At 39.3% G+C, this 24370-nt stretch overlaps 7 protein-coding genes across 9 annotated transcripts; 5 read left to right on the top strand and 2 right to left on the bottom strand.

Annotated features, from left to right (window-relative positions):
• Positions 1–87: 87 nt before the first annotated feature.
• Positions 88–1991, top strand: LOC125023239 (cytosolic 5'-nucleotidase 1A-like). Its single transcript, XM_047610379.1, has 6 exons — positions 88–214; positions 358–450; positions 727–847; positions 998–1126; positions 1232–1413; positions 1560–1991. Exons 1-6 carry the CDS (start codon positions 119–121, stop codon positions 1875–1877), a joined length of 939 nt encoding a protein of 312 aa, XP_047466335.1. The 5' UTR covers positions 88–118; the 3' UTR covers positions 1878–1991.
• Positions 1992–3738: 1747 nt separating this feature from the next.
• On the top strand, positions 3739–6358 carry LOC125023241 (cytosolic 5'-nucleotidase 1A-like). Of its 2 annotated transcripts, none has more exons than XM_047610381.1 (6): positions 3739–4045; positions 4516–4608; positions 4727–4847; positions 5061–5189; positions 5304–5485; positions 5634–6358. In XM_047610381.1, exons 1-6 carry the CDS (start codon positions 3968–3970, stop codon positions 5949–5951), a joined length of 921 nt encoding a protein of 306 aa, XP_047466337.1. In that variant the 5' UTR covers positions 3739–3967; the 3' UTR covers positions 5952–6358. The 2 variants fall into 2 exon arrangements, with proteins under 2 accessions (XP_047466337.1, XP_047466339.1); XM_047610383.1 differs by having other exon boundaries at positions 3740–4429.
• Positions 6359–9873: 3515 nt separating this feature from the next.
• Positions 9874–11280, bottom strand: LOC125024237 (interferon alpha-inducible protein 27-like protein 2A). Its single transcript, XM_047611982.1, has 4 exons — positions 11180–11280; positions 10578–10607; positions 10294–10455; positions 9874–10105 (listed from the first exon to the last, which is right to left on the bottom strand). The coding sequence occupies exons 1-4, from the start codon at positions 11187–11189 to the stop codon at positions 10020–10022; spliced, it is 288 nt and encodes a 95-aa protein (XP_047467938.1). The 5' UTR covers positions 11190–11280; the 3' UTR covers positions 9874–10019.
• A 1194-nt stretch (positions 11281–12474) lies between these two features.
• On the bottom strand, positions 12475–13599 carry LOC125024238 (interferon alpha-inducible protein 27-like protein 2A). Of its 2 annotated transcripts, XM_047611983.1 has the most exons (4): positions 13475–13599; positions 13270–13299; positions 12978–13139; positions 12475–12737 (listed from the first exon to the last, which is right to left on the bottom strand). In XM_047611983.1, the coding sequence occupies exons 1-4, from the start codon at positions 13482–13484 to the stop codon at positions 12652–12654; spliced, it is 288 nt and encodes a 95-aa protein (XP_047467939.1). In that variant the 5' UTR covers positions 13485–13599; the 3' UTR covers positions 12475–12651. The 2 variants fall into 2 exon arrangements, with proteins under 2 accessions (XP_047467939.1, XP_047467940.1); XM_047611984.1 differs by lacking the exon at positions 13270–13299 and having other exon boundaries at positions 13475–13564.
• Positions 13600–16700: 3101 nt separating this feature from the next.
• LOC125023996 (interferon alpha-inducible protein 27-like protein 2A) lies at positions 16701–18089 on the top strand. Its single transcript, XM_047611609.1, has 4 exons — positions 16701–16837; positions 16950–16973; positions 17073–17240; positions 17501–18089. The coding sequence occupies exons 1-4, from the start codon at positions 16807–16809 to the stop codon at positions 17602–17604; spliced, it is 327 nt and encodes a 108-aa protein (XP_047467565.1). The 5' UTR covers positions 16701–16806; the 3' UTR covers positions 17605–18089.
• A 2472-nt stretch (positions 18090–20561) lies between these two features.
• LOC125023943 (interferon alpha-inducible protein 27-like protein 2A) lies at positions 20562–21920 on the top strand. The gene is made up of 4 exons (XM_047611532.1): positions 20562–20690; positions 20804–20827; positions 20929–21096; positions 21355–21920. The coding sequence occupies exons 1-4, from the start codon at positions 20660–20662 to the stop codon at positions 21471–21473; spliced, it is 342 nt and encodes a 113-aa protein (XP_047467488.1). The 5' UTR covers positions 20562–20659; the 3' UTR covers positions 21474–21920.
• A 1005-nt stretch (positions 21921–22925) lies between these two features.
• Positions 22926–24275, top strand: LOC125024263 (interferon alpha-inducible protein 27-like protein 2A). The gene is made up of 4 exons (XM_047612029.1): positions 22926–23046; positions 23160–23183; positions 23285–23452; positions 23711–24275. The coding sequence occupies exons 1-4, from the start codon at positions 23016–23018 to the stop codon at positions 23827–23829; spliced, it is 342 nt and encodes a 113-aa protein (XP_047467985.1). The 5' UTR covers positions 22926–23015; the 3' UTR covers positions 23830–24275.
• The last annotated feature ends 95 nt before the right edge of the window (positions 24276–24370 follow it).

The raw sequence follows: 24370 nt of genomic DNA, 5'->3' as shown, positions 1-24370 counted from the left end.
ACAGGTTTCATACTTGACCAACTAGAAAAACACGTTGACATATGCTTGTGTCATACATTTATCATGGTTCCACTAATCCGTGAGAACAATAAGCAAATGGAAATAGAAAGGGGAGGAGATGGAGAGTATAAAAGACACATCAAGGTGGACGCTTAGAAGTGCGAAGAGGTCTAGAGAAACAAATACCAGTATGGGAGAAAATACTACGAAAAAGGTAAAGTTTTACCATTTAATTATCATCATTTGATCCACAGATAAACTGATAAGTAATTTTTTTCTGAAATTATCCATCACATAAAACTGCATTAGAAAACTTGGGATTATTGTTAAAATGTTGGTTTATTTCTGATCCTGTAGTCCAAAGCAGAGTTTGCTGTCAACATCGCAATGACTACAGAAGTGTTCTCCAAGATGGAGCCACAGGACCACACTGCCTTCTCCTTCATTAAGGTGAGAAAACACAAAGGAAATAAGCTGAGCACATGATGAGTTAAAAACACACATGCACGCACATGGTCACACATAACAAGTAGTGATCATATTGTGTAGAGATTGTGTAAATTATAAGTGTAGAGGATGGAGAACAAAATGAAGCCTACAATACTCACAAAATACCAACAGAAACACATATCACTTTTAGACTGTTTTGTGTACACACAAGCACTTTCTTTCTGATTGACTTAATTAGACTTTTCTTTCCTTTCTTTAATCTTGCTGTACTCTCAGGCCCTGGAGGCAGTGAATGCTAAACTTAGAGAGCATTACCCTGACAGCGAGGAGCTCTTTAAGGTGATACTCATCCATGATGACTCAGCAGATGCACCCATGGATACCATCAGGGAACAAGGTGAGTTACTGATATAAACAGGCCTATCGACATATACATACAGTAGATAATTACGCAAATACACAAAGCAGAACATTCACTCCAAGACAATCTGTGATCATCTGTCATTTAAAGTCGCAGCTCAGGCCTTGTCATTTCTTTCTTTTGCAGGTCTGGAGGAACTCATCACTATCGTGCCTGTGAGAGGAAAGAATCTTGTTGATGAATTACAGAAAAATAATACCCACCTGTACCTGTGTACTGAACCAGGATGGAAGGCTCAAGAAGCAGCAAACAAAGGTAAAGAATACAAACTGTCAGTTAGTCTTCATGCTGTAATCAGTGGTGTAGTTTGTGTAGTTGTGTGTGCTCTCTGTGTTAACTGATTGACTGTCCCTGCACCAGGTATAGCAACTGGTATCGTGTCCATCCCAGAGAACATGAGGATGCAAAAGGATCAGCTGCGTTTCGCCTTTGATGGTGATGCTGTCCTCTTCTCTAATGAGTCAGAACTTGTTTTCAAGAGCGATGGATTAGAAGGATACTTGAGGAGCGAGACAAAAAATGTTGAAGTTCCAATGGGACCGGTATGGACAGTCACAAATTGATATAAACACAATATTTGTTTGCACCTGTTTGATATGATGTTAATAGGTTGCATTACATCTAATCATCCCATAGTATAACCACTGCTGTAGTATGTCATTGCTGCTCTTCTCCCTCCTCTCTTCAGGGACCATTCAAAAGATTCTTGGAGGTGTTAGTGAGGCTGCAGAGGAAGTTGTATGATAAAGGCATGTACAAGGACTGCCCCATGCGCACCTACCTGGTGACAGCACGCGACCCAGGATTTGCCGGGTACAGAATCTTAAACACTCTGCGTCTGTGGGGTGTTGAGATTGATGAAGCTGTATTTCTTGGAGGGACAAACAAAGGTCCCACTCTGGAGAAGATCAGCCCCCACATCTTCTTTGATGACCAGCAGCGTCACGTTGATGCTGCACTGGCGGTCGGCACAGTGGGCAGCAAGGCGCTCTATCACTCACAGTGACCATAAGGCAATTAATTCTGTGAGCCAGCTCCTGAAATGTTATAGTGGATAGAAAAATGAGAACTAGAACACCATGTCACCAATACATCAATAAAGATATAATGAATGAACGTACATGTCTGTTTGATTGTTGTTGTTTCTTAATGTGTTTTGTGTAGTCTATAAAATATGTCTTATTGAATTAGTGGTTGGGGAGAGTCAAGAGAAAAGAATAAAAATATATAAATTTATAACAAATTATTATTAAATGATTTATTAATCATAGCTGACATCATTACCATCAACTTCTAAATGCTTTACTGTCATTAGTTGGTGGTGATCACTGCTGCTTTATATATAAGGTTTCCTTCTGCAGTTGGAATATGATCTTGTGCGCCAAAAAAATCCTGTTTTATTTTATTCACTGATGTGTTTTCATCAACATCTGTGAACATTGTTCTCTTTTAAAAGACAAAAAGCAGCATTAAAACAAAATTCTAAATTAAAAACTAGATATAAAGAAATCTAAGAGAACATCTAAATCATGTAAATAATATTTACTGTATATGATAAGTAATAAGTTAAGAAGTTGAATTTTATGTTAGAGAGTTTTTAAAACTGGTGCCTTTTCTTCACTGATGTTTTATCATGTTTTCTGCACGTGGTTGGAATCAATGTGTCGTATATGTGGGGGATTGATATGAATGAATTTAACATTACAAATGAAGTGCATTAGAACATTTTAATATGTTTTTTATACTGATTTAATGTGTGTTTTTTGTTTAAGACAAAAAATAGTTTTAACTCTTATTTGAAACTTTAATTTATTATGTGTGTTGCTAAAAATGCCAAAAGTTCAGTGTATGTGATGTCACTGCCTGTTTGTCTGATGTTGTCATGATGATGGGATGGGAATGAGTGGGAAATAATGACTAAAACTGGTACTAACGATTAAACTTGGACTGTTTTCTTTTTCTTTTTCAAAATTTTGCAGTTATTATTCTTCAGGTTTCAAAGGACAAAACAAAGTTATTTCCTTAAGAATCAAAAGTTGGACAGAGTGTTAAAGGTTGGGTCATAAGTCTTCCTCCTGACAGCAGGGGGAGACAGACACCAAATTACATCAAGGAAATGTGTCCGTTGTGTATTGTTTTTTCAATGTCAAGTATTTGAAATATTTGAAAAAATACAGTAAAATGAATGTGTTATTTCTAGTCAGGGACAATTGTCAGATATTGTGATCTTTTTGTATGGCAAAACTGTATCAGTCTTGAACACAGAAAACATGAATTAGGTCTCTTTTGACTGGACTAATAAAATTAGACGCGTAGCTGAAATTCTTTGCTTTTGCAATCCGCTGAGTAGACGTAAAAAATAAAAAGAGTCAGAAATCAGAAACATATAACAATATGTCTTATAGCACTTCTGTGCAAAATGTATGGCTCAACTGGTATCTGCATACCAACGCAGCAACATCCAGTCACATTCATACACATGTGTCACATAGAGTCCCACTACAGATTTCACACTTGACCGACTAGAATAACATGAACATGGAATAACAAAACGTGGACTGTGCTTCTGCTTCAGCAGTGAAGTAAAAAAACACTATTATTCAATAATATCACTTTTAAAATATATTATTATTAATATTATTATCTGGGTTGCAGCGGAGAGAATAGCTTCAATGACTTGAGAATTAAAATAAAATGTCAGATGGGCTGGTGCATGTGAAAGGTTGGCCGGTAAAATGTTTCTCCATTTTGGCAGCAGGGGGAGACAAACACCAACAATCAGCTGATTACGACAACACGTCAATAAATCAGTATGTCATGGCACTGCTCGGTCAGCACAGCACAGAATGTATAAAATAACAAGGATATTTGTGTTGTGCTGCCGCTAATCTTCGCACTTGTTTGCTTGTATTACATTGTTGTAATTAGTGTTTCTTCTTTTGACACACTTGACCATAACATGTCGACATACAGTTGAGTCATTTATTACGGTTCCAGTTATCCAAGAGAACGATAAGCGAATATAAAAAGAAAGGGGAGAAGGGGGAGAGTACAAAGGAGACGTCGAGGCAGACGTTTGGATGTGGAGCTGAAGAGATGAGCAACAAAGACATACAAAGTCCGAAGAGGTCTAGAGAAACAAATACCAGTATGGGAGAAAATGCTACGACAAGGGTAAAGAAAGTTCTGCCATGTTTATCTACTACCGCTTGATCCACTGATAAACTGCCGGTAAAGTATGGATAAGTAAAGGCTTACGTAGGTCTGCGGACATAGACGGCGGTGCGAGATATTAATTACGCCACAAACTTGTTCTGTAAAAGCGCCGCCTCAACGCTAGTCCGCGCTGTGTCTTTTTTTTTTTTTTTTTTTTGCCAGTCAGGTTAATTTTTGTTTCTTCTTCCTGCTTCACTTTCAACAAAAGTGGTGACTAAAATCTTTGCAGAGAATTTGTAGAAGATTCAACAATCAATTCGAAAATTGTGGAGACGGAGAAGCAGCCAGATATACTAAAGCAGAAACACCAAACTGACACAGAAGCCTAAACCGTCTATAAAGGTTTTCAGAAAATATCCATCACAAAAAAACTGCATTAGAAAACTTGTAACTATTGTTAAAATGTTTGTTTATTTCTGATCCTGTAGTCCAAAGCAGAGTTTGCTGTCAACATCGCAATGACTACAGAAGTGTTCTCCATGATGGAGCCACAGGACCACACTGCCTTCTCCTTCATTAAGGTCAGAAAACACAAAGGAAATAAGCTGAGCACATGATGAGTTAAAGCCACACACGCACAATAAGAAGTGATAGAGGATGTAGAACAAAGTTCTTTCTTTAATCTTGCTGTACTCTCAGGCCCTGGAGGCAGTGAATGCTAAACTTAGAGAGCATTACCCTGACAGCGAGGAGCTCTTTAAGGTGATACTCATCCATGACGACTCAGCAGATGCACCCATGGATACTATCAGGGAACAAGGTGAGTTACTGATACACGCAAACAGGTCTGTCAACATATACATACAGTACATAATTACATAAAACACAAATACATAAAACAGAACATTCACAGGGGTGGTTGATTTTCATTAAAAATATCTGCAGTGCTTGTGTGTCATTCCTAATCTAAATCCATCTGGCACTGTAATTAATCGACAGTACTGACAGGTCTTGTCATTTCATTCTTTTGCAGGTCTGGAGGAACTCATCACTATCGTACCTGTGAAAGAAAAGAATCTTGTTGATGAATTACAGAAAAATAATACCCACCTGTACCTGTGTACTGAACCAGGATGGAAGGCTCAAGAAGCAGCAAACAAAGGTAAAGAAGACAAACTGTCAGTTAGTCTTCATGCTGTAACCAGTGGTGTAGTTTGTGTAGTTGTGCATCACACCATAACTCTGTGTGTTAATTGATTGACTGTCCCTGCACCAGGTATAGCAACTGGTATCGTGTCCATCCCAGAGAACATGAGGATGCCGATGGATCAGCTGCGTTTTGCCTTTGATGGTGATGCTGTCCTCTTCTTTAATGAGTCAGAACGTATTTTCCAGCAGGATGGAGTAGAAGGATACTTGAGGAACGAGAAGGAAAATGTTGAAGTTCCAATGGGACCGGTACGGACAATCACAAATTGATATAAAAACAATATTTGTTTGCACCTGCTTGATATGATGTTAATAGGTTGCATTACATCTAATCATCCCATAGTATAAACGCTATGCTGTAGTATGTCATTGCTCCTCTTCTCCCTCCTCTCTTCAGGGACCATTCAAAAGATTCTTGGAGGTGTTAGTGAGGCTGCAGAGGAAGTTGTATGATAAAGGCATGTACCTTAACTGTCCCATTCGCACCTACCTGGTGACAGCTCGTGACGCAGGATTTGCCGGGTACAGAGCCTTAAACACTCTGCACATGTGGGGCGTTGAGATTGATGAAGCTGTATTTCTTGGGGGGCCAAACAAAGGTCCCACTCTGGAGAAGATCAGCCCCCACATCTTCTTTGACGACCGGCTGCGTCACATTAAAGCTGCACTGGCGGTCGGCACAGTGTCATGCAAGGCGCTCTATCACTCTGAGTGACCAAAAGGCAATTCATTCTGTGAGCCAGCTCCTGAAATGTTATAGTGGATAGAAAAATGAGAACTAGAACACCATGTCACATAAATAAAGACTACACTGACAAGACCACACCTTGGTTGGTACAAAGAAGTTCATTTGACCATGTTAGGTGGAGGGGTAGGTAGGGGATGGGATGAAGTAATCCCATGTTCCCAATCCCAGTGCTATCAAAACTATTAACAACTGCAAACTATTTATACAGTATATGGCACAAAATGTCAAAAAATATAAGCATAGTATCATTAGTCGTGTATTAAATCACCGTAATAACACGTATATGGAATTTAGCGACATGGCACATGGCATTCTATGGACAAATGCACACAAGATTAAATGAACTATCATTGAATAAATGACTTTCAATCTAACTTTGCTAGCTTGGTCTTAAAAAAATTCCATCGTCTTAAAAAATCAAGAGCGCAAACATACAAATACAACAGTGTTTTATAGTACTGATAGCTCAAATCAAAGCAGTATTTTAACAGTATTTCTTTCCCCATTGCATTGTGGGAAAACAATAGTCTGTGGGTCCACACATGTTCAAGTGCGCTTCTCAACATAGGAAAATAGTTTTTCTTGACTGGATTCTTGTCAAGCTCATAATATTTGGATTAATGTTAACATATTTTATATTAGACTGGACTTGGTGTATTCAGTTAATGTTAACTAGCCTACTTTAAAATACAGAATTGCACGTTTGCTTCAAATTTGATTATAGTAGCTGTGGCACACAAGAGTGGCACTGGATTTTTGAACAGTCTTTCCCGAGTATAGAGTTCGTCTTTACTAGTGTTATCCTAATTCTTCTTCTTCTCCAAAGTGCAGCCTTTAAACACACATGTCACATTTAATTAAATCAACATTGTTGTCTCTAATATGCAGGTGACATCTTGTGTGCTAACATCACATTGCTAGTTTGGTTAACTAAACTGTAATAACCATTAAATTATCAACCTCCAAGGTTACAGAACATTCTAGTTCAAGTGTGTGCCTGCTAATGTGAGTAACTAATCTGTGTTTTTCTATGTGTTTGTACTGTTGAGTCAACAGCGGGGTTAGTTAAAGTAAATTGAAAAATCAGAGTGACCAAGGCCTGGACAAGGCAAAGTCCAATCAAGGTGGACAAGGAAATTTGTCCATAAAAACAGGACACTTGTCAACCATAATGTCTCTAGTTGAAAGGACAAAGTGCAAGAGTCAGTGCACATACAGTACTCAGTGAGTACTCTAAGCATTATTTGTATGACTTGGATTTAGATTTTGTTACAACACTGACTTTGAGCTTAGTTTTGCATTGATTTGCACTAGATTAGATTAGAGTTTGATTTTAATTTTGGCTTGAATTTTTGAGATTTCTTTCCTTATATATTTTCATGTTACCATAAATCTTCAAGGATTCAGTGTGTTGTCTGAGGAGAAGAGTTAATTTTGAAAACGTGTATTTCGTTAATAAGGAGACACATGCTAAATTTAAAGCTGTATTATTTGTCTTAAAACTTTAATTCACTATTTCAAAGGCTACAGTTATACGCTGTCCTAAAATGCGATATATTTATAGCAAGACCTCCAAGGAATAATTTATCAAGTTACAATGTTTAGAAAAAAAATTGCCTGCAAACTGTTGTGGATTCAGTTTGTTTCAAGTCATTATTATTTAATTCATTACCAGAGAGGTCAGTGCTATCAGTCTATTATCATTTATTTTTATTTATTTATTTATTTTAGGGTTAGGTGTTATGGTTGATTTTTCCATACAGTTGGTATCTGACCAATGTCTGCACACATTTGAAAAACAGTTGTAAAGATTTCACCAAGTTGGTCTGCACAGTATGTGCATCGACATATAACATCAGGGGCTGGTGGCCTTCCTTATTTTTTATTTTATTTTGTTTTATTAAATAATATTATGACCTGTAATTACTGCATGGGCAATTATCTTTCAGCTGGTGACAAGTTATTTAACCCCAGCTGATGCAATGAGTAGCTTCTCATTTCTTCGTCAGTGAAGCTAACCAGAAAAAACGGCTTCAATTTGCTAGGGAGCATCAGGGTAAGAAGAGAGGCAGATGAAGTGATGCACCCATCATGTCTAGCTCCTACTGTACAAGCCTATGGGTTCAGTGCTATGATCTGGGGTTGTTGCAGTTGCTCAGGTCTTGGTTCAGCAACATTATGCCCAAAGAAAGTGGGCATAATGTGCTCAGTGGTCGGACTCTCCCATCATCAATACTAGATCTTGGTGAAAAATGAATGCAACACTGAATGGAAATGAGTGTCACTAAATGAAACTGCAAGGATGAAGCCCCGACACTGAGCTGGCAAATGAACTGAATTCCTTTTATAACTGGTTTGTTCATGATTTCAGTGATGAGCTGGCAGCTTTTAAGAATAATGCTGATCTGAGCAGTCATTTTCTTAGCCTGGTGCAAGCAGCTTTTAATCACTCTGATTTTAGTCAGTTCACTAGAGGAATAAACAGAGACGAGGGTGAAAAAATCTTCTGCCATACAAAAGAAAGGAAAAGTCCAGCGGACATTTTCTGTTTTATTTTTTTGCAGCCTCCCTCCAGCTAAACAGGGTTCCTCGAAGCTTGAAGAACTCAGTTATTGTTCCAGTATCCAAAATGAATGTGCCAAAATGTCTCAGTGATTACAGACCAGTAGCTCTCACTCTGCTGTCTGTGAAATAATTTGAGAAAACTGTAAGAGAGGCACGCTTGTCTATGGTTCAGGCTGTTCTTGAGCCCTTTCAGTTTCCTTATAGGTCCAGGTGGATGATGCCATTAGTACCCTGCTGGACATGTCGCACCTTGTCGCACTTGGACATTGGTGCGACTACTTTTTATTGACTTTTCTTGGACTTTAAATTGCATCCAGACTCATGTCTTAGCACAAAGACCGAGGACCCACAGTGTAAATCTGAGGGTTAATTTGCTGCCTTTTGGATTTCTTAATAGAAAGATCACAATGTGTGAAAATCAATGGTGGACTGTCTGACATTCTTTCATGATCCACTGTATCATCCCAAGATTGTGTTTTATCACCACCCACCCTCTTGTCTGAGCCGGTACAAAGGGCATCACATCGTAAAGTTTGCCGACAACTCTGTTATCCTCTCATTAGTTAATCACAGTAACTCTGACCATGGCCCTGTGGTTAATAATTTTATTCAGTGGTGTCTTCCTTTCTTTCTTGACATTAATGTCGCAAAAACAAATTATTGTAAATTTTGGGGAAAATGCTGACGTCATCCCTCCTTTAACCATCAAAACCAGTCAGAAAGTAGTGAATAGTAGTAAATGCAGCCAAGTCATGGGGGGATGTGTTGAGGACTAGGACACTAAAGAAGGCTCGTTCTGTTCTGGCAGACCAGAGTCATCCTCTTCATGACTACTCTACATTGCTCTCCTCGGCCCGCAGATTTGTGGTGCCACTTAACTTAGACTTGTGAACTATGTTTTCCTGGTGGCAATTGGGCTTTTAAATAAGTTTGGGCGATGTATTTATCCTGTCATGAAATTGTGTCTATTTGTTGTAGTTTGCGTATCTTAAACTGTTTTATTTGTGCTGTTGTCTGATGTTGTTTGGCTGCTTGCTGCAAAAATTATTTGCCCCATTGGGGATAATGAAGAGAACCTTGAACCTTGAAACCTTGCAGACGCTGCAGAAGCTCATCGAAACAATGCGACAACGAATGCATCCTGAAATTGAAACTTTTTTGGTGGTGACTTGTATGTAAGATTTCTGAGGAAAGAGAAAAACAAAAACACGCTAAGCCGTTTTAGTTCTGACTGCTCCCACAAGCCTGTCAGCAAAATAACCTGATACACCTCACATTTAAACGGTTGCATCATGAGAGATACTTGACTGAAAAGAAGACAGTCAACACTTTCAGTGCATTTTATTTTGGGGAACATAGCGTGCAGAAATCGAACAAGAGCACACCATCTCACAACTATGCTGGTTAAGTAACAGGTACAAGTAACAAGACTTCTGATTTTGTTGTAAATGTGTGATTTCTTGAGGATTTTCATCCAAAAAAGCTGGCCACCCATCCCACTGCTGCTCCAGCCCCAGCCACAGCTGCATTGGCAGTCGCTGACAGACCTGCCGCACCTGCGGGTAGATTAGACACATTTGACAATGGACTTCTGTAACAATTTGAGACACTTTTGCACAATTTCATTTTTAATCTGCTGGACTTCAATGGACATTTAGAAAGCTAGAAGGCATGAGATTTAATCATTGCTGCAACAGTGATCATAAACAACAGTGATAATAAAACGTCTAACTGTGTTGTTTACCTGCTGACTGCAAAACAGCCACCACACTTCCTGCTGCTACTCCTCCTCCATTAGCTACAGCAGCAGAGGACATCAGGCCTGCAGCGTAGGAGCCTGCTGCTATTCCACCTGAGGTGAAACCTGCTACCCCCAGAGCAAACGGAGCAGCAGCCACAGCTCCTACTGCAAAAGGACATGGACAGGGCATAGATGATGAATCATGCAGGATTAAACATTAGTACATATAAAATAAAGGGTTGAAGTCATGTGGAAAAGTAAAGAGGTGGTTCATCAAGATGTCTGACCTGCTCCTACTGCAGCAGCCACACCTGTCACTGAAACACAAGAGGAGAACAAGCATTAACATCACCATCCAGTAACATGACGAGGTTCTGTCTTTCAACATAAAAATGACCATGGCACAATAGCAGCAGCATCTATGTGGCCCATATTCACACCGTTGCCCATAAAGTAGCAATAATTTTATTTTAAGACACATTCCTTTTTATTCCTGTTTATATACATAATCCTGACATGCTCATTTCACGGGAAGAGGTAAAAATGTGCAATGCCAGAGGAAGAGCATTTCATATGAACTGAGTCTGAAACCAAGGAGAGCTCGTACTCGAGGACTGTTTAAACATTAACATTTAGTACATCTTATTAAGAAGATAAGTTTTTACTGACATTGTCCAGCAGTGGGTCAGCAGTAATAAAAATAAAAGCCATAGCATCAATACACAAGAAAATCTACCACGCACACTAGCAGCAATTTTTTATCAACGGTGTCACAGATTCAGCTATATAAAAAAGCTCGTCTTATCCACGGCAACTGATATGATGAGTGTAAAGACTAGAAAACTCATAAAGTAGCCTACATGCAGATATTAACGATGAAATAACTCACCAGGATCCATGTCGCTGTCTGTTTGATCGTTGCTTTGCAGTCACTGTGCTGCTGACTTTTGCAGTTTCGTTTCTCAAATAACTGTACATATATATGTTTAAATTTGAACGAAAGGGGGCGACAGAGAGTCTGAAGCCCTAAGCGTGAACAGCAGGAACAGATAACAGAAACCAAGCTGGTACAATTTTTCCTTCCACAGCAGAGAGTAACTGGTATCAGTTTCACCTCAGAGAACCCGGACTTTCTGAAGGAAGGCTGCATTGCATTACGGCTCTGATGGAGATGCTGTCGTCCCCTATAACGAGTTGGATCAGACCCCGTTTTAAAAGGCTCTTAAGAGAAGGAAGATGAGAATGGCGTGCACAATGATCAACTATGTCCCAAAATGGGAATTTGACAGTTGTAGTAGCGGTGTATAGGCACTCGACACCATACATACTATATAACAAAAAAATAAAAACAAGAAAAAAAGCACCACCCCTCAACACAACATATATGCACAATATTATCAAGAATTATAAAATGAGTGAATATCTAAATATCTGCTGCTTATGACAGGTCTGTGCTGGACTGATATCTGTACTCATGATTAAGTGTCGTAACTCACAGGCAACTATTGTTTCTTCAACCAAAGAGGACAGTTACTTAATATCTCAGGATCTCAGGCTTGATAACCTACATCATGGTTCTTCAACGTTTTTCAGGCCAAGGACCCCCAAACTGATGGAGAGATTAAGTAGGGCCCCCCACCCCCCTTTCTATATTAAACTTGGCTTAGTGCCAAGTGTATAAATAAACATTATTATTATCATTTTGCATTCAATATTAAGGTATTGAAACATGTGCAATAACAGATAAACATACCTAACTGGTACATATGCACCTGCTAATATTTCACCTGGGGCCTGAATAGGTTCTTGGCCAACAGCGGGGAACCTGCCAGAGCCAGCTGTTGAGACAAGTCCTTTATCATTGAAGGGGTGGAGTGATGACTGAATGATGTCGTCTGCCTTAATTTACCCCTTTACTAAAACACTGAAAAAAAGCTGTGTATTGTGTACTATATAAATGTCTAATCAAACATTTTACGACATCCCTGCAGCACCTTCGCGGACTCCATGTTGAAGACCTATGACCTATATCGCTGTGCACAGCGCCTACTTGTGTCTAAACATCAAAATAACAACTGCACTGAAATGATTCATTTCCCATTACTACATTAAGTAAAATACTATAATACACCTGAAGTTTAAGCCTTTGCATTCTAACTTTGTCTGAAATAAAAGAAGACAATGTTCTAGTAAACACAGTGCATTTTATTTATTTTATTCTCTGTATCATTCAAAAGTGTTAAGGGCATCATCTCCACACACCAAACCTATCAGTTGTCTCAAAACCCAAAGATGCTGCTTCAGTAGAGTAACTGGTTGTCATATTTTGACAAATGCAAATGTATTCAATCTGTATGATTTTCAACGGAGGAAGCTGGCCACCCATCCCACTGCTCCTCCAGCCCCAGCCACAGCTGCTTTGGCCGCCAGTGACAGACCAGCTGCACCTACAGGTAGATTAGACACGTTCAACCATCAATTCCCAACGGATCATCAACAGATTTTATGATATTATTACGATACAAATAAGCTAGTAAATCTTCAGCTTTCTGCCAAAGAAGTAAACACAGTTGTTGTTTTTCTCTTTTGATTGAGCTGCACTTAGAAGGCACAGGATTCACATTTAATCATTGCTGCAGCAGTGATTATATCACCATATACAGTGATAATATAACTTTGTTGTTTACCTGCTGACTGCAAAACAGCCACCACGCTTCCTGCTGCCACTCCTCCTCCATTAGCTACAGCAGCAGAGGACATCAGGCCTGCAGCGTAGGAGCCTGCTGCTATTCCACCTGAGGTGAAACCTGCTACCCCCAGAACAACAGGAGCAGCAGCCACAGCTCCTACTGCAAAAGGACATGGACAGAGCGGAGATGATGAATCATGCAGGATTAAACATTGGTAAATGTACATGTGCATGCCCAACTCCTTCTACAAAGGTTTCAACTGTGAAAATGTAAACACAATAGGTCTGACCTGCTCCTACTACAACAGCCACAGCTTTAACTGAAACACAAGAGAGCATCCGGTGTTAAAAAAAAAAAGAAACACGTACATGCAAATGTACGATGATGATCTAAGATGAAATCTAAGATGATGATCAGCTGGCCTTAACGGTAACTGTTAATACGACTGATGAATTCATATATAACAAGTGCATAATAACAGTCAAATAGCTCACCAGGATCCATGTCTTTATTTGTTTCGAAGAGCTTTGCGCTAAGCTGCGTTTTAGGTTTCGTTTCCTGAAAAACAAAACTATATCACATTCTGAGCACAAGAGGGCGACAGAGAGCCAGACAACAGTGTGTCATCAGAGACTTTAATGAACCCCAGCTGTTAGGACATGACTAATTGGAAAACGAAAACCGAAAACAACAACCCTGTGAGGGGAAAGCCCTTTTTCTTTTTAGTTTCCTGTACGTGGAATCACAGACACAGATTATTTACATATAAATAAGATCCAGGAAACACTTTTCAAATGCATTCAAAATATTTATTATTGTTCTTGGGTTGACAAAATTTGTGCAATTCAGATCTGTATTAATAACCTATCTACTTTGCTGATGTTATTGGAAGTGTATTCAAAATTTCCAGTTCGATCTCAGATTAGCACAGCCAGGACTCCCGCTGCTGTAGCTCCAGTGCTGGCCACAGCTGCAGTGGCAGCCCCGGAGAGACCAGCCATCCCTGTGGAGAGATGACAAGCTTCAGTACAGCCAGCACATTATCACTGGATTTTGTCAGTTGAATGAGCAATAGAGAGACAACTTTGAGTTCTTTTTTTTCAACAATCGACATTAATGCCATACTGTGATTTTGTGTTGGATTAAATTAAAGGCTGTGTGATTGTTAATCCAGTGTTTACTTATACCTGCTGACTGCAAAACAGCCACCACACTTCCTGCAGCTATTCCTCCTCCATTAGCCACAGCAGCAGTGGACATCATGCCGGCAGCCCAGGAGCCGGCTGCTATTCCAACTGAGGTGAAACCTACGGCTCCCAGAACGACAGGAGCAGCAACCACAGCTCCTCCTGACAACACACACACACACACACACACACACACACACACACACACACACACACACACATTATTTGTATCAAATTTTAAAAAAGCTATTTTTTAACATTAAAGGTTACACAAGTGATTTACAAGTTTTACCTGCACCTAAAGCAGCAGCTCCAACAAAAGTTACTGCAACACAAGGCAGGGGAAAAAAAGTTAACATCTGATTGCTTTATCAAGACATTGTCTGGCAGAATTCATTCATCGTCACAAAGACAATTGTACTTACGCAGTCCCATGATTTCTGACCACTCCGGGCTGAGGCTTAGAGTAGACTGGATTACTTTAATGTCTGGATGACTTGAATGTCTAAGCTTCACGGGAAGTGACATCAAGTGGTGACGTTGCAGAATACAGTTGGCCGAAGACCAAAGAATATCACCAAAATGATGGCAAAGTCTTCAGATGCATCAAGTAGATAAAGAGAAGTAGAACTCTATGCAGTGATGTAAGTGATGAGCTTAGAAGCACAAATTATATATATATTGGTATTTAGTCTCAAAAACTTTTGTCCATATTTTCCACATACTACAGCATGTGAGAGGGAGTGTTACTGCACGTGCTCCCATCCTGCTGCCGTGAGGCTGAGCAATCAAGCCACCTCCCTGCAGAACACACACACACTGGACAGTCACAACACAAACCTTAATATCTTGTGCAATAACTACTGTTTAATTGTCTTGTCTGTGGCTGCAACAAATAACAGATTATCCCAGGTTAAAATGTTAACATGTTTAAATGACTTGGTAACATTACTTTGTAGACAGTAATGTAATGGTGCTGTAACAAGTTTCTGTTTGTTCAGAAATGATTAATGTGGCAAGTGGTGCATATCATATACTGCATAAAATAAAACATCCCTTTTTATACAGTCTGTGATTCACACTGTACAGTGCTCCTCTGCTGCCTTCAGTTTCCATTTCTTAGGAAATGGAAACTAAACTGAGGCTGAGGCTGAGACTAAACACACACACACAAAATAAGTAGTGATAATAAATGTAGAAGATGGAGAGCAATGTGAAGCCTACAATACTCACAAAATACCAACAGAACAAGACAGAACAAGGTGAGTTATGATACAAAAACAGGTCTGTCAACATATACATACAGTACATAGTTACACATATACGCAAAGCAGAACATTGTCATGGAGACAGTGAGTGATTGTTTGTCAACAAAAGTCTCAGCTCCTGTGTCATCTTGAGGTGTGGCTCCTCTTCATTGAAAATAGCTGCAGTGCTTGTGTGTGGTTCCTAAACTGAATCCATCTGTGACTGTAATGTTAGGTATCCTTTAATCCTCCCTGATATGCAATAATAGGTCAGATTGATCTATTTCACATACACATCCAACATCTATTATGTGTAATTTTCTATATTTGTACTTTAGTGTAATTTAATATTTATTTCTTTTTATCTCTTGTGTTCACTGTCTTGTGTGTTGCTGCAATGCACTGTGTTACAAACAACGGATTATCCCATGTTAAAATGTTGACCTGTTTAAATGGCTTGGTTACTTTGCAGACAGGTTTAAGGCATCGGGTTCAGGTATCAGTGAAGCCTTTTCAGTTCTAAGTTTGAGTAAAAATCCACTGTCTGTTTACATAAACATGTAGTCTCATGAAAACACTTTACACTGGTTTGAGTTTTACTTTTAATTGATGGAAATTGACTCTTGACAGACTGCAACTTTGACAGGTACACAGTCACAAGGTGCTAAAAAGAGAAAATTACTTTATTTTCTATGAACTTAAGCAAATTTACTTTAGAATCAAAAGCTGGGATGTCTTATTTTAAAAGAATCCAAACTCTTAATCCAGTTACAGCTGTGAGAGATCTTTGGTAGTTATATCTACAGGTTTTAGGCACCAGGGCTTTGGTAATTTATCCCATTCTTTCAGATAGATCCTGTCATGTTGTGAAACATCTGTGAATTGCCGTCTTCAGGTCTTTCCATGGACGTTCTGTGAGGTTTTACTGTGGGCATTTGTCACTCTAGAGTTTTCTGGCTGTAATTTCATTTCCTTTAGGTATCTGTGCTACTTAAAGGTGAGCTGTTGCACTGAACCAACTCCCCATGACGTGATACTGCTACCAGCAGACTCTACTGTGGCACTAGCCAGATGATGGACAGAGTCTGTGGTCACATGATACACAGTGTGGAGTTCAGGACTTATCTCATCATAACACTCTCAGAGTTCTCGCTGATTGGATAGCACGTTTAATTGTGTTGTGCTTGTGACAATGACAATAAAGATCTGTTCTGTCTCTTTTTATTCAGTTTATGATCCAAACTGCCCCCTGCTGTCTTCAAGTGGTCACAAGTTACTATAATTTCTTGAGTAACGAAACTAGTCACTCCCATGCTACAGGCTGGACAGGATAAATCTGCAAACATCCAAAGGTGATCTCAGTACCTGGGTCTGATCTTCCAAAGCATAGACATGGACTGGGACATTGACTTGGAAGAACTTTGTAAGTATATATATATAGAGAGAGAGAATAGTTTCCCAGTGTACTAGTTATGGGATGTTTTTCTCCAAGGCAAATTTGTTTTCATCTCCTGTCCTTTTTGTGTGTTATATAGGCAAGTTGGTTGTTATAAGTGCAGGTAGGACACACACACACACACACATACATTTTTATATGTAAACCTTTGAATCATTTTTATCACTGAACTATTGTTTTTTTCTGCTACCATCTTGTCCAGGGGGCGTTGTAACTGTGGCTGCGACTCCTGCTGCTCTGGCAGCAATGGGTTTCACCGCCACTGGAATAGCGGCAGGCTCCGTTGCTGCCAAACTGATGTCCTATTTGGCAATCATGAATGGTGGAGGAGTTGCAGCAGGAGGTTTTTTTGCAACCCTTCAGTCAACTGGTAAATTAGATTTTTTTTCATTATGTTTATTTCTAACTTTTTATCTTCATCAAAGTTTAGACCAAAAACATGCAGAAAAATCAGTATGTTTTATGATAACGAAATAAAAGCTGTTGTGACATTCAGTATAAATACTAGTGATGAAATTTGCCACAGAATAAGGAAAAGAATGAAGAATAACCTTAAATGTCTATTAGATAACATACTGATCATCTGCTGGGAATAATCTGAAGCAACTAATGTTTGTCGTTTCACTGTAGGTATGTCCGGTCTGTCATGGCTTGGCACTGCATTTATGGGGGGTGCTGGATCATTTGGAGGTTGGGTCCTATCAACGATCTGTAACGGTACTCGGCCAGATTAATATCCGCCTAGTTTTCGCTCTACCAATTGAACTGCATGTAATGTTTTGCATTTTCCTATTTTCCATGTATGCAATAACTTTCTTGTGTTATTGTTTTCTGTTCTGCATTCAAGGGCATCGTACACTTTTTCATACGCTTTGTTACTTCTGTTTTTGTTGTGTTTGTTTGTGTTCATGGGGGATCTTGTGGATATCATTTTTATACTTTTTTTTTATATAAATATATTTTGTCAGTGTGTCTAGCTCCCACCTACCCTGGTGAAAAAATGTTTGTGAAGTAAAGATAAAAAAAAAATAAAAATAAATAAATAAAATAAAACACCATACACTCAGCTAAAGGTAAAAGCAAGATGATATAATGTTTTAGGGCTGGGACTTAGGACTTTCTCTGTTTCTGGCACATTTAACTGAATCTAAAGTTCATTCCCATGATGCACCTGTGAATTTATGAGTCATTCCAAATAAAAATGCTTGCAAAACTAAAACATGGTGGTTGTTATTCCAGTAGCGACTTTAATGTAGCGATTTCAAATGTCAGTGATTCACAGAAAGATTTGAGTCGGGGTTGGACAACAAAGTGGATGAAAATAAAGACGTGGGGAAGAGAGGTCATTCAGCTTAGACATTTGATTAAAAAATGTCTTTAGACGTTTCAAATTCATCTTAGTTCAGGGGCCACATACAGCCCCATTTGATGTGCAAGAGCATAACCTATAAATAACAGCAACTCAAGATTTTTTTCCCCCATTTAATGTTACCCTTTTTCCTTTTTTCAGACACTGATTTCTTTGATAACAGGAAGATGTTACTTGAACTTTGACATGTTTCGGCAAAAACTTCCGCCTTCCTCAGAAGTATCACCAATGGTAGGGTAACGTAGCTTAGGCTAAACATTAACATCAGCTGATAAGACCACGTCACACATCAACCTACCACCATGACACTTCCGAGGAAGGCGAGAGTCTTTTGTGGAAACGTGTCAAGATATGAGTAACATCTGTTATCAAAGAAATCAGTGTCTGAAAAAGGAAAATGGTAACATATTATTAATCGGAAAGACACAATGAATATCATTGAGCTATCTTTTTCCAATTTGTTTTAGTAATCATCAGGGGTGAAAGTAGTTTTAAAGTCTTGCCAGTACTATAACAATAACCTTCATCTCTCTTTCACTTCATGCATTTTAAAATAGCAAAGTCAAAACTCAAACAAATAAAAACATTTCAATATACTAACCCTAATCATTTCTCTCCGTTTTTATTTAAAATGTGATAACTGACATGATTTAAATCATGTTTGAAAGTGTTTCAGCCAACCACAAGAACTTGTCCTGACGCAAGCGGCGTTTCTTGACGTCTGTGGACCAGTTGTGGAAAACGTTCCTGTGCATTAAATCAAACGCACCGATCCCCATAGCAACCGCTGAGTTTCGGTAGATGCAGATGCGCATGCGCACTCACGTACAGCTGAGTGAAATCTCCGGTTGTCAGCTCATAAGTACTTTCTTGTCCCAGCTGTTCTGTATCGTTAAAATTGAACAAAACAACACGAAACACAACTGCTGCTTACTCTCCTACTGATTTTAATTGGGACATTTTGCAACGAACGTAAAGACATTAAACGTGTGGTACACGTTTCTAAGGCTGGGCGCAGAGGAGACCACCGGGCTCTCTCCGAGGGGAGGGGGAGAGAGGGAGATGCTCGGCCAAGACTCCGTCCAGCATGGACTAAAACACAGCACGGACAGTTCAGAAACAATTCAGAATGAGTTTTCAAGACTGCAGCGGATTTATTTTCTGACCCAGAGTGCGGCCGTGACTGGTTCTGAGTGAGGGCTTTATAGCAGGCAGCCGCCCTCCCATCTTCCTGGTACTACGTACCGCCACTGAATCTTTTCCGGTATGCAGTACCGGACCGTACCGGCTTACTTTCACCCCTGCTTATAGGTGAACTGTTGTACTGAGCCAACTCCCTATGACATGATACTGCTACCAGCTAGAGATGTGTCGGTCGCGAACAATACGGCTCAAAGAGCCGGCCTCTTTGAAGCGAACGACGGGAACCGGCTCCTGATTGGGAGCTGATTTGTTGATTGCTGTTTTTTCCCCCCTTCTTTTCAGTTAAAGCCGCACGTGATTGGTCAAGATGTGTGGTGGCCTCTGTGTGTCAACACTGAGCAGAAGAGGGAGGGGAGGGTTCAAAATAATCAACAATTCAAAGGCAGAGTGTACACTGTGTAAGGTGAGCATTTCTTACAGAGCAGGCTCCACATACAACCTGCACAGACACCTAAGAACTGCCCACCCATCAGTTCAGTTGGAGGAAAAAAGGCAAACAAGGGAACCCGCTGTTAATGAAGGTGTCAGTTTATCCACTGCAACTGTTGCTGCTGTTGTAGTGCCCAGGGTTTTAGGCACCATGGCTTTGGTGATTTATCCCATTCTTCCAGATAGATCCTTTCATGATAGATAGATAGATAGATAGATAGATAGATAGATAGATAGATAGATAGATTGATAGATAGATAAGTGAAACATCTGTGAATTGCCGTCTTCAGGTCTTTCCATGGATGTTCTGTGAGGTTTTACTGTGGGCATTTGCCACTCTGGTGTTCTTCTGGCTGTAATTTCATTTCCTTTAGGTATCTGTGCTACTTAAAGGTGAGCTGTTGCACTGAACCAACTCCCCATGACGTTATACTGCTACCAGCAGACTCTACTGTGGCACTAGCCAGATGATGGACAGAGTCTGTGGTCACATGATACACAGTGTGGAGTTCAGGACTTATCTCATCATAACACTCTCAGAGTTCTCGCTGATTGGATAGCACGTTTAATTGTGTTGTGCTTGTGACAATGACAATAAAGATCTGTTCTGTCTCTTTTTATTCAGTTTATGATCCAAACTGCCCCCTGCTGTCTTCAAGTGGTCACAAGTTACTATAATTTCTTGAGTAATGAAACTAGTCACTCCCATGCTACAGGCTGGACAGAATAAATCTGCAAACATCCAAAGGTGATCTCAGTACCTGGGTCTGATCTTCCAAAGCATAGACATGGACCTGGACATTGACTTGGAAGAACTTTGTAAGTATATATATATAAAGAGAGAGAAAAGTTTCCCAGTGTACTAGCTATGGGATGTTTCTCTCCAAGGCAAATTTGTTTTCATCTCCTGTCCTTTTTGTGTGTCATTATAGGCAAGTTGGTCGTTATAGGTGCAGGTAGGACACACACACACACACACACATACATTTTTATATGTAAACCTTTGAATCATTTTTATCACTGAACTATTGTTTTTTTCTGCTACCATCTTGTCCAGGGGGCGTTGCAACTGTGGCTGCGACTCCTGCTGCTCTGGCAGCAATGGGTTTCACTGCCACTGGAATAGCAGCAGGCTCCGTTGCTGCCAAACTGATGTCCTATTTGGCCATCGCGGGTGGTGGAGGAGTTGCAGCAGGAGGTTTTTTTGCAACCCTTCAGTCAATTGGTAAATTAGATTGTTTTATCATGTTTATTTGTATCTTTATATCTTCATCAAAGTTTAGACCAAAAACATGCAGAAAAATCAGTATGTTTTATGATAAGGAAATAAAAGCTGTGGTGACATTCAGTATAAATACTAGTGATGATATTTGCCTCAGAATAAGGAAAAGAATGAAGAATAACTTTTAATGTCTATTAGATAACATACTGATCATCTGCTGGGAATAATCTAATGCACCTAATGTTTGTCTTTTCACTGTAGCCATGGGCGGTCTGTCATGGCTTGGCGCTGGATTTTTGGGGGGTGCTGGATCAACAGCAGGATGGGTCCTATCAAGGATCTGTAATGGTACTGGGACAGACAGTATGTTATTACATTAGACTTACAGCATGAATGTCTGCCTAGTTTTCTCTCTACCAAATGAACTGCACGTAATGTTTTGCATTAAATTTTCATATTTTCCGCCTATGCAATAAGTTTCTTCAAGGGCATTTGTTGTGTTTGTTTGTTTTCATGGGGGATCTTCTGGATGTAATTTTTCTATGCTATGCGTATGGCTGCTACTTAGGGGAAAAAAAAGACTGAAGTAAAAATAAAAAATAAAGCTGTTAACTTGACAATTAGTGAGCACATGATGTACTTCATACTTTACACTAATTACAGCTAGGTAATATACTGTTTTAGGACTTCAAGATGCAGATGTGATTTCCAGGATTTTCATGAGTTCTGATGTTTTTGTTGATTTTTTTTTTTTTTTAAAGTTCATTACTATGATGGACCTGTGAGTTTTTGAGTCATTCCAAATAAAAATTCTTGCAAAACTGAAACATGGTAGTTGTTATTCCAGTAGCCACTTTAATGTAGCGATTTCAAATGTCAGCGAATCACAGAAAGATTTGAGTCGGGGTTGGACAATAAAGTGGATGATGCACTGTGTTACAAACAACGGATTATCCCATGTTAAAATGTTGACCTGTTTAAATGGCTTGGTTACTTTGCAGACAGGTTTAAGGCATCGGGTTCAGGTATCAGTGAAGCCTTTTCAGTTCTAAGTTTGAGTAAAAATCCACTGTCTGTTTACATAAACATGTAGTCTCATGAAAACACTTTACACTGGTTTGAGTTTTACTTTTAATTGATGGAAATTGACTCTTGACAGACTGCAACTTTGACAGGTACACAGTCACAAGGTGCTAAAAAGAGAAAATTACTTTATTTTCTATGAACTTAAGCAAATTTACTTTAGAATCAAAAGCTGGGATGTCTTATTTTAAAAGAATCCAAACTCTTAATCCAGTTACAGCTGTGAGAGATCTTTGGTAGTTATATCTACAGGTTTTAGGCACCAGGGCTTTGGAGATTTATCCCATTCTTTCAGATAGATCCTGTCATGTTGTGAAACATCTGTGAATTGCCGTCTTCAGGTCTTTCCATGGATGTTCTGTGAGGTTTTACTGTGGGCATTTGCCACTCTAGAGTTCTTCTGGCTGTAATTTCATTTCCTTTGGGTATTTGTGCTACTTAAAAGTGAGCTGTTGCACTGAACCAACTCCCCATGATGTTATACTGCTACCAGCAGACTCTACTGTGGCACTAGCCAGATGATGGACAGAGTCTGTGGTCACATGATACACAGTGTGGAGTTCAGGACTTATCTCATCATAACACTCTCAGAGTTCTCGCTGATTGGATAGCACGTTTAATTGTGTTGTGCTTGTGACAATGACAATAAAGATCTGTTCTGTCTCTTTTTATTCAGTTTATGATCCAAACTGCCCCCTGCTGTCTTCAAGTGGTCACAAGTTACTATAATTTCTTGAGTAATGAAACTAGTCACTCCCATGCTACAGGCTGGACAGGATAAATCTGCAAACATCTAAACGTTATCTCAGTACCTGGGTCTGATCTTCCAAAGCATAGACATGGACCTGGACATTGACTTGGAAGAACTTTGTAAGTATATATATATATAGAGAGAGAAAAGTTTCCCAGTGTACTAGCTATGGGATGTTTCTCTCCAAGGCAAATTTGTTTTCATCTCCTGTCCTTTTTGTGTGTCATTATAGGCAAGTTGGTCGTTATAGGTGCAGGTAGGACACACACACACACACACACATACATTTTTATATGTAAACCTTTGAATCATTTTTATCACTGAACTATTGTTTTTTTCTGCTACCATCTTGTCCAGGGGGCGTTGCAACTGTGGCTGCGACTCCTGCTGCTCTGGCAGCAATGGGTTTCACCGCCACTGGAATAGCAGCAGGCTCCGTTGCTGCCAAACTGATGTCCTATTTGGCCATCGCGGGTGGTGGAGGAGTTGCAGCAGGAGGTTTTTTTGCAACCCTTCAGTCAATTGGTAAATTAGATTGTTTTATCATGTTTATTTGTATCTTTATATCTTCATCAAAGTTTGGACCAAAAACATGCAGAAAAATCAGTATGTTTTATGATAAGGAAATAAAAGCTGTGGTGACATTCAGTATAAATACTAGTGATGATATTTGCCTCAGAATAAGGAAAAGAATGAAGAATAACTTTTAATGTCTATTAGATAACATACTGATCATCTGCTGGGAATAATCTAATGCACCTAATGTTTGTCTTTTCACTGTAGCCATGGGCGGTCTGTCATGGCTTGGCGCTGGATTTTTGGGGGGTGCTGGATCAACAGCAGGATGGGTCCTATCAAGGATCTGTAATGGTACTGGGACAGACAGTATGTTATTACATTAGACTTACAGCATGAATGTCTGCCTAGTTTTCTCTCTACCAAATGAACTGCACGTAATGTTTTGCATTAAATTTTCATATTTTCCGCCTATGCAATAAGTTTCTTCAAGGGCATTTGTTGTGTTTGTTTGTTTTCATGGGGGATCTTCTGGATGTAATTTTTCTATGCTATGCGTATGGCTGCTACTTAGGGGAAAAAAAAGACTGAAGTAAAAATAAAAAATAAAGCTGTTAACTTGACAATTAGTGAGCACATGATGTACTTCATACTTTACACTAATTACAGCTAGGTAATATACTGTTTTAGGACTTCAAGATGCAGATGTGATTTCCAGGATTTTCATGAGTTCTGATGTTTTTGTTGATTTTTTTTTTTTTTAAAGTTCATTACTATGATGGACCTGTGAGTTTTTGAGTCATTCCAAATAAAAATTCTTGCAAAACTGAAACATGGTAGTTGTTATTCCAGTAGCCACTTTAATGTAGCGATTTCAAATGTCAGCGAATCACAGAAAGATTTGAGTCGGGGTTGGACAACAAAGTG

This window comes from Mugil cephalus, chromosome 17 (genome assembly GCF_022458985.1).
Source record: "Mugil cephalus isolate CIBA_MC_2020 chromosome 17, CIBA_Mcephalus_1.1, whole genome shotgun sequence".
NCBI classification, from domain to species: Eukaryota; Metazoa; Chordata; class Actinopteri; order Mugiliformes; family Mugilidae; genus Mugil; species Mugil cephalus.
Note: the sequence above shows the minus strand (reverse complement) of the source record. Positions and strands in the feature narration are given on the sequence as shown.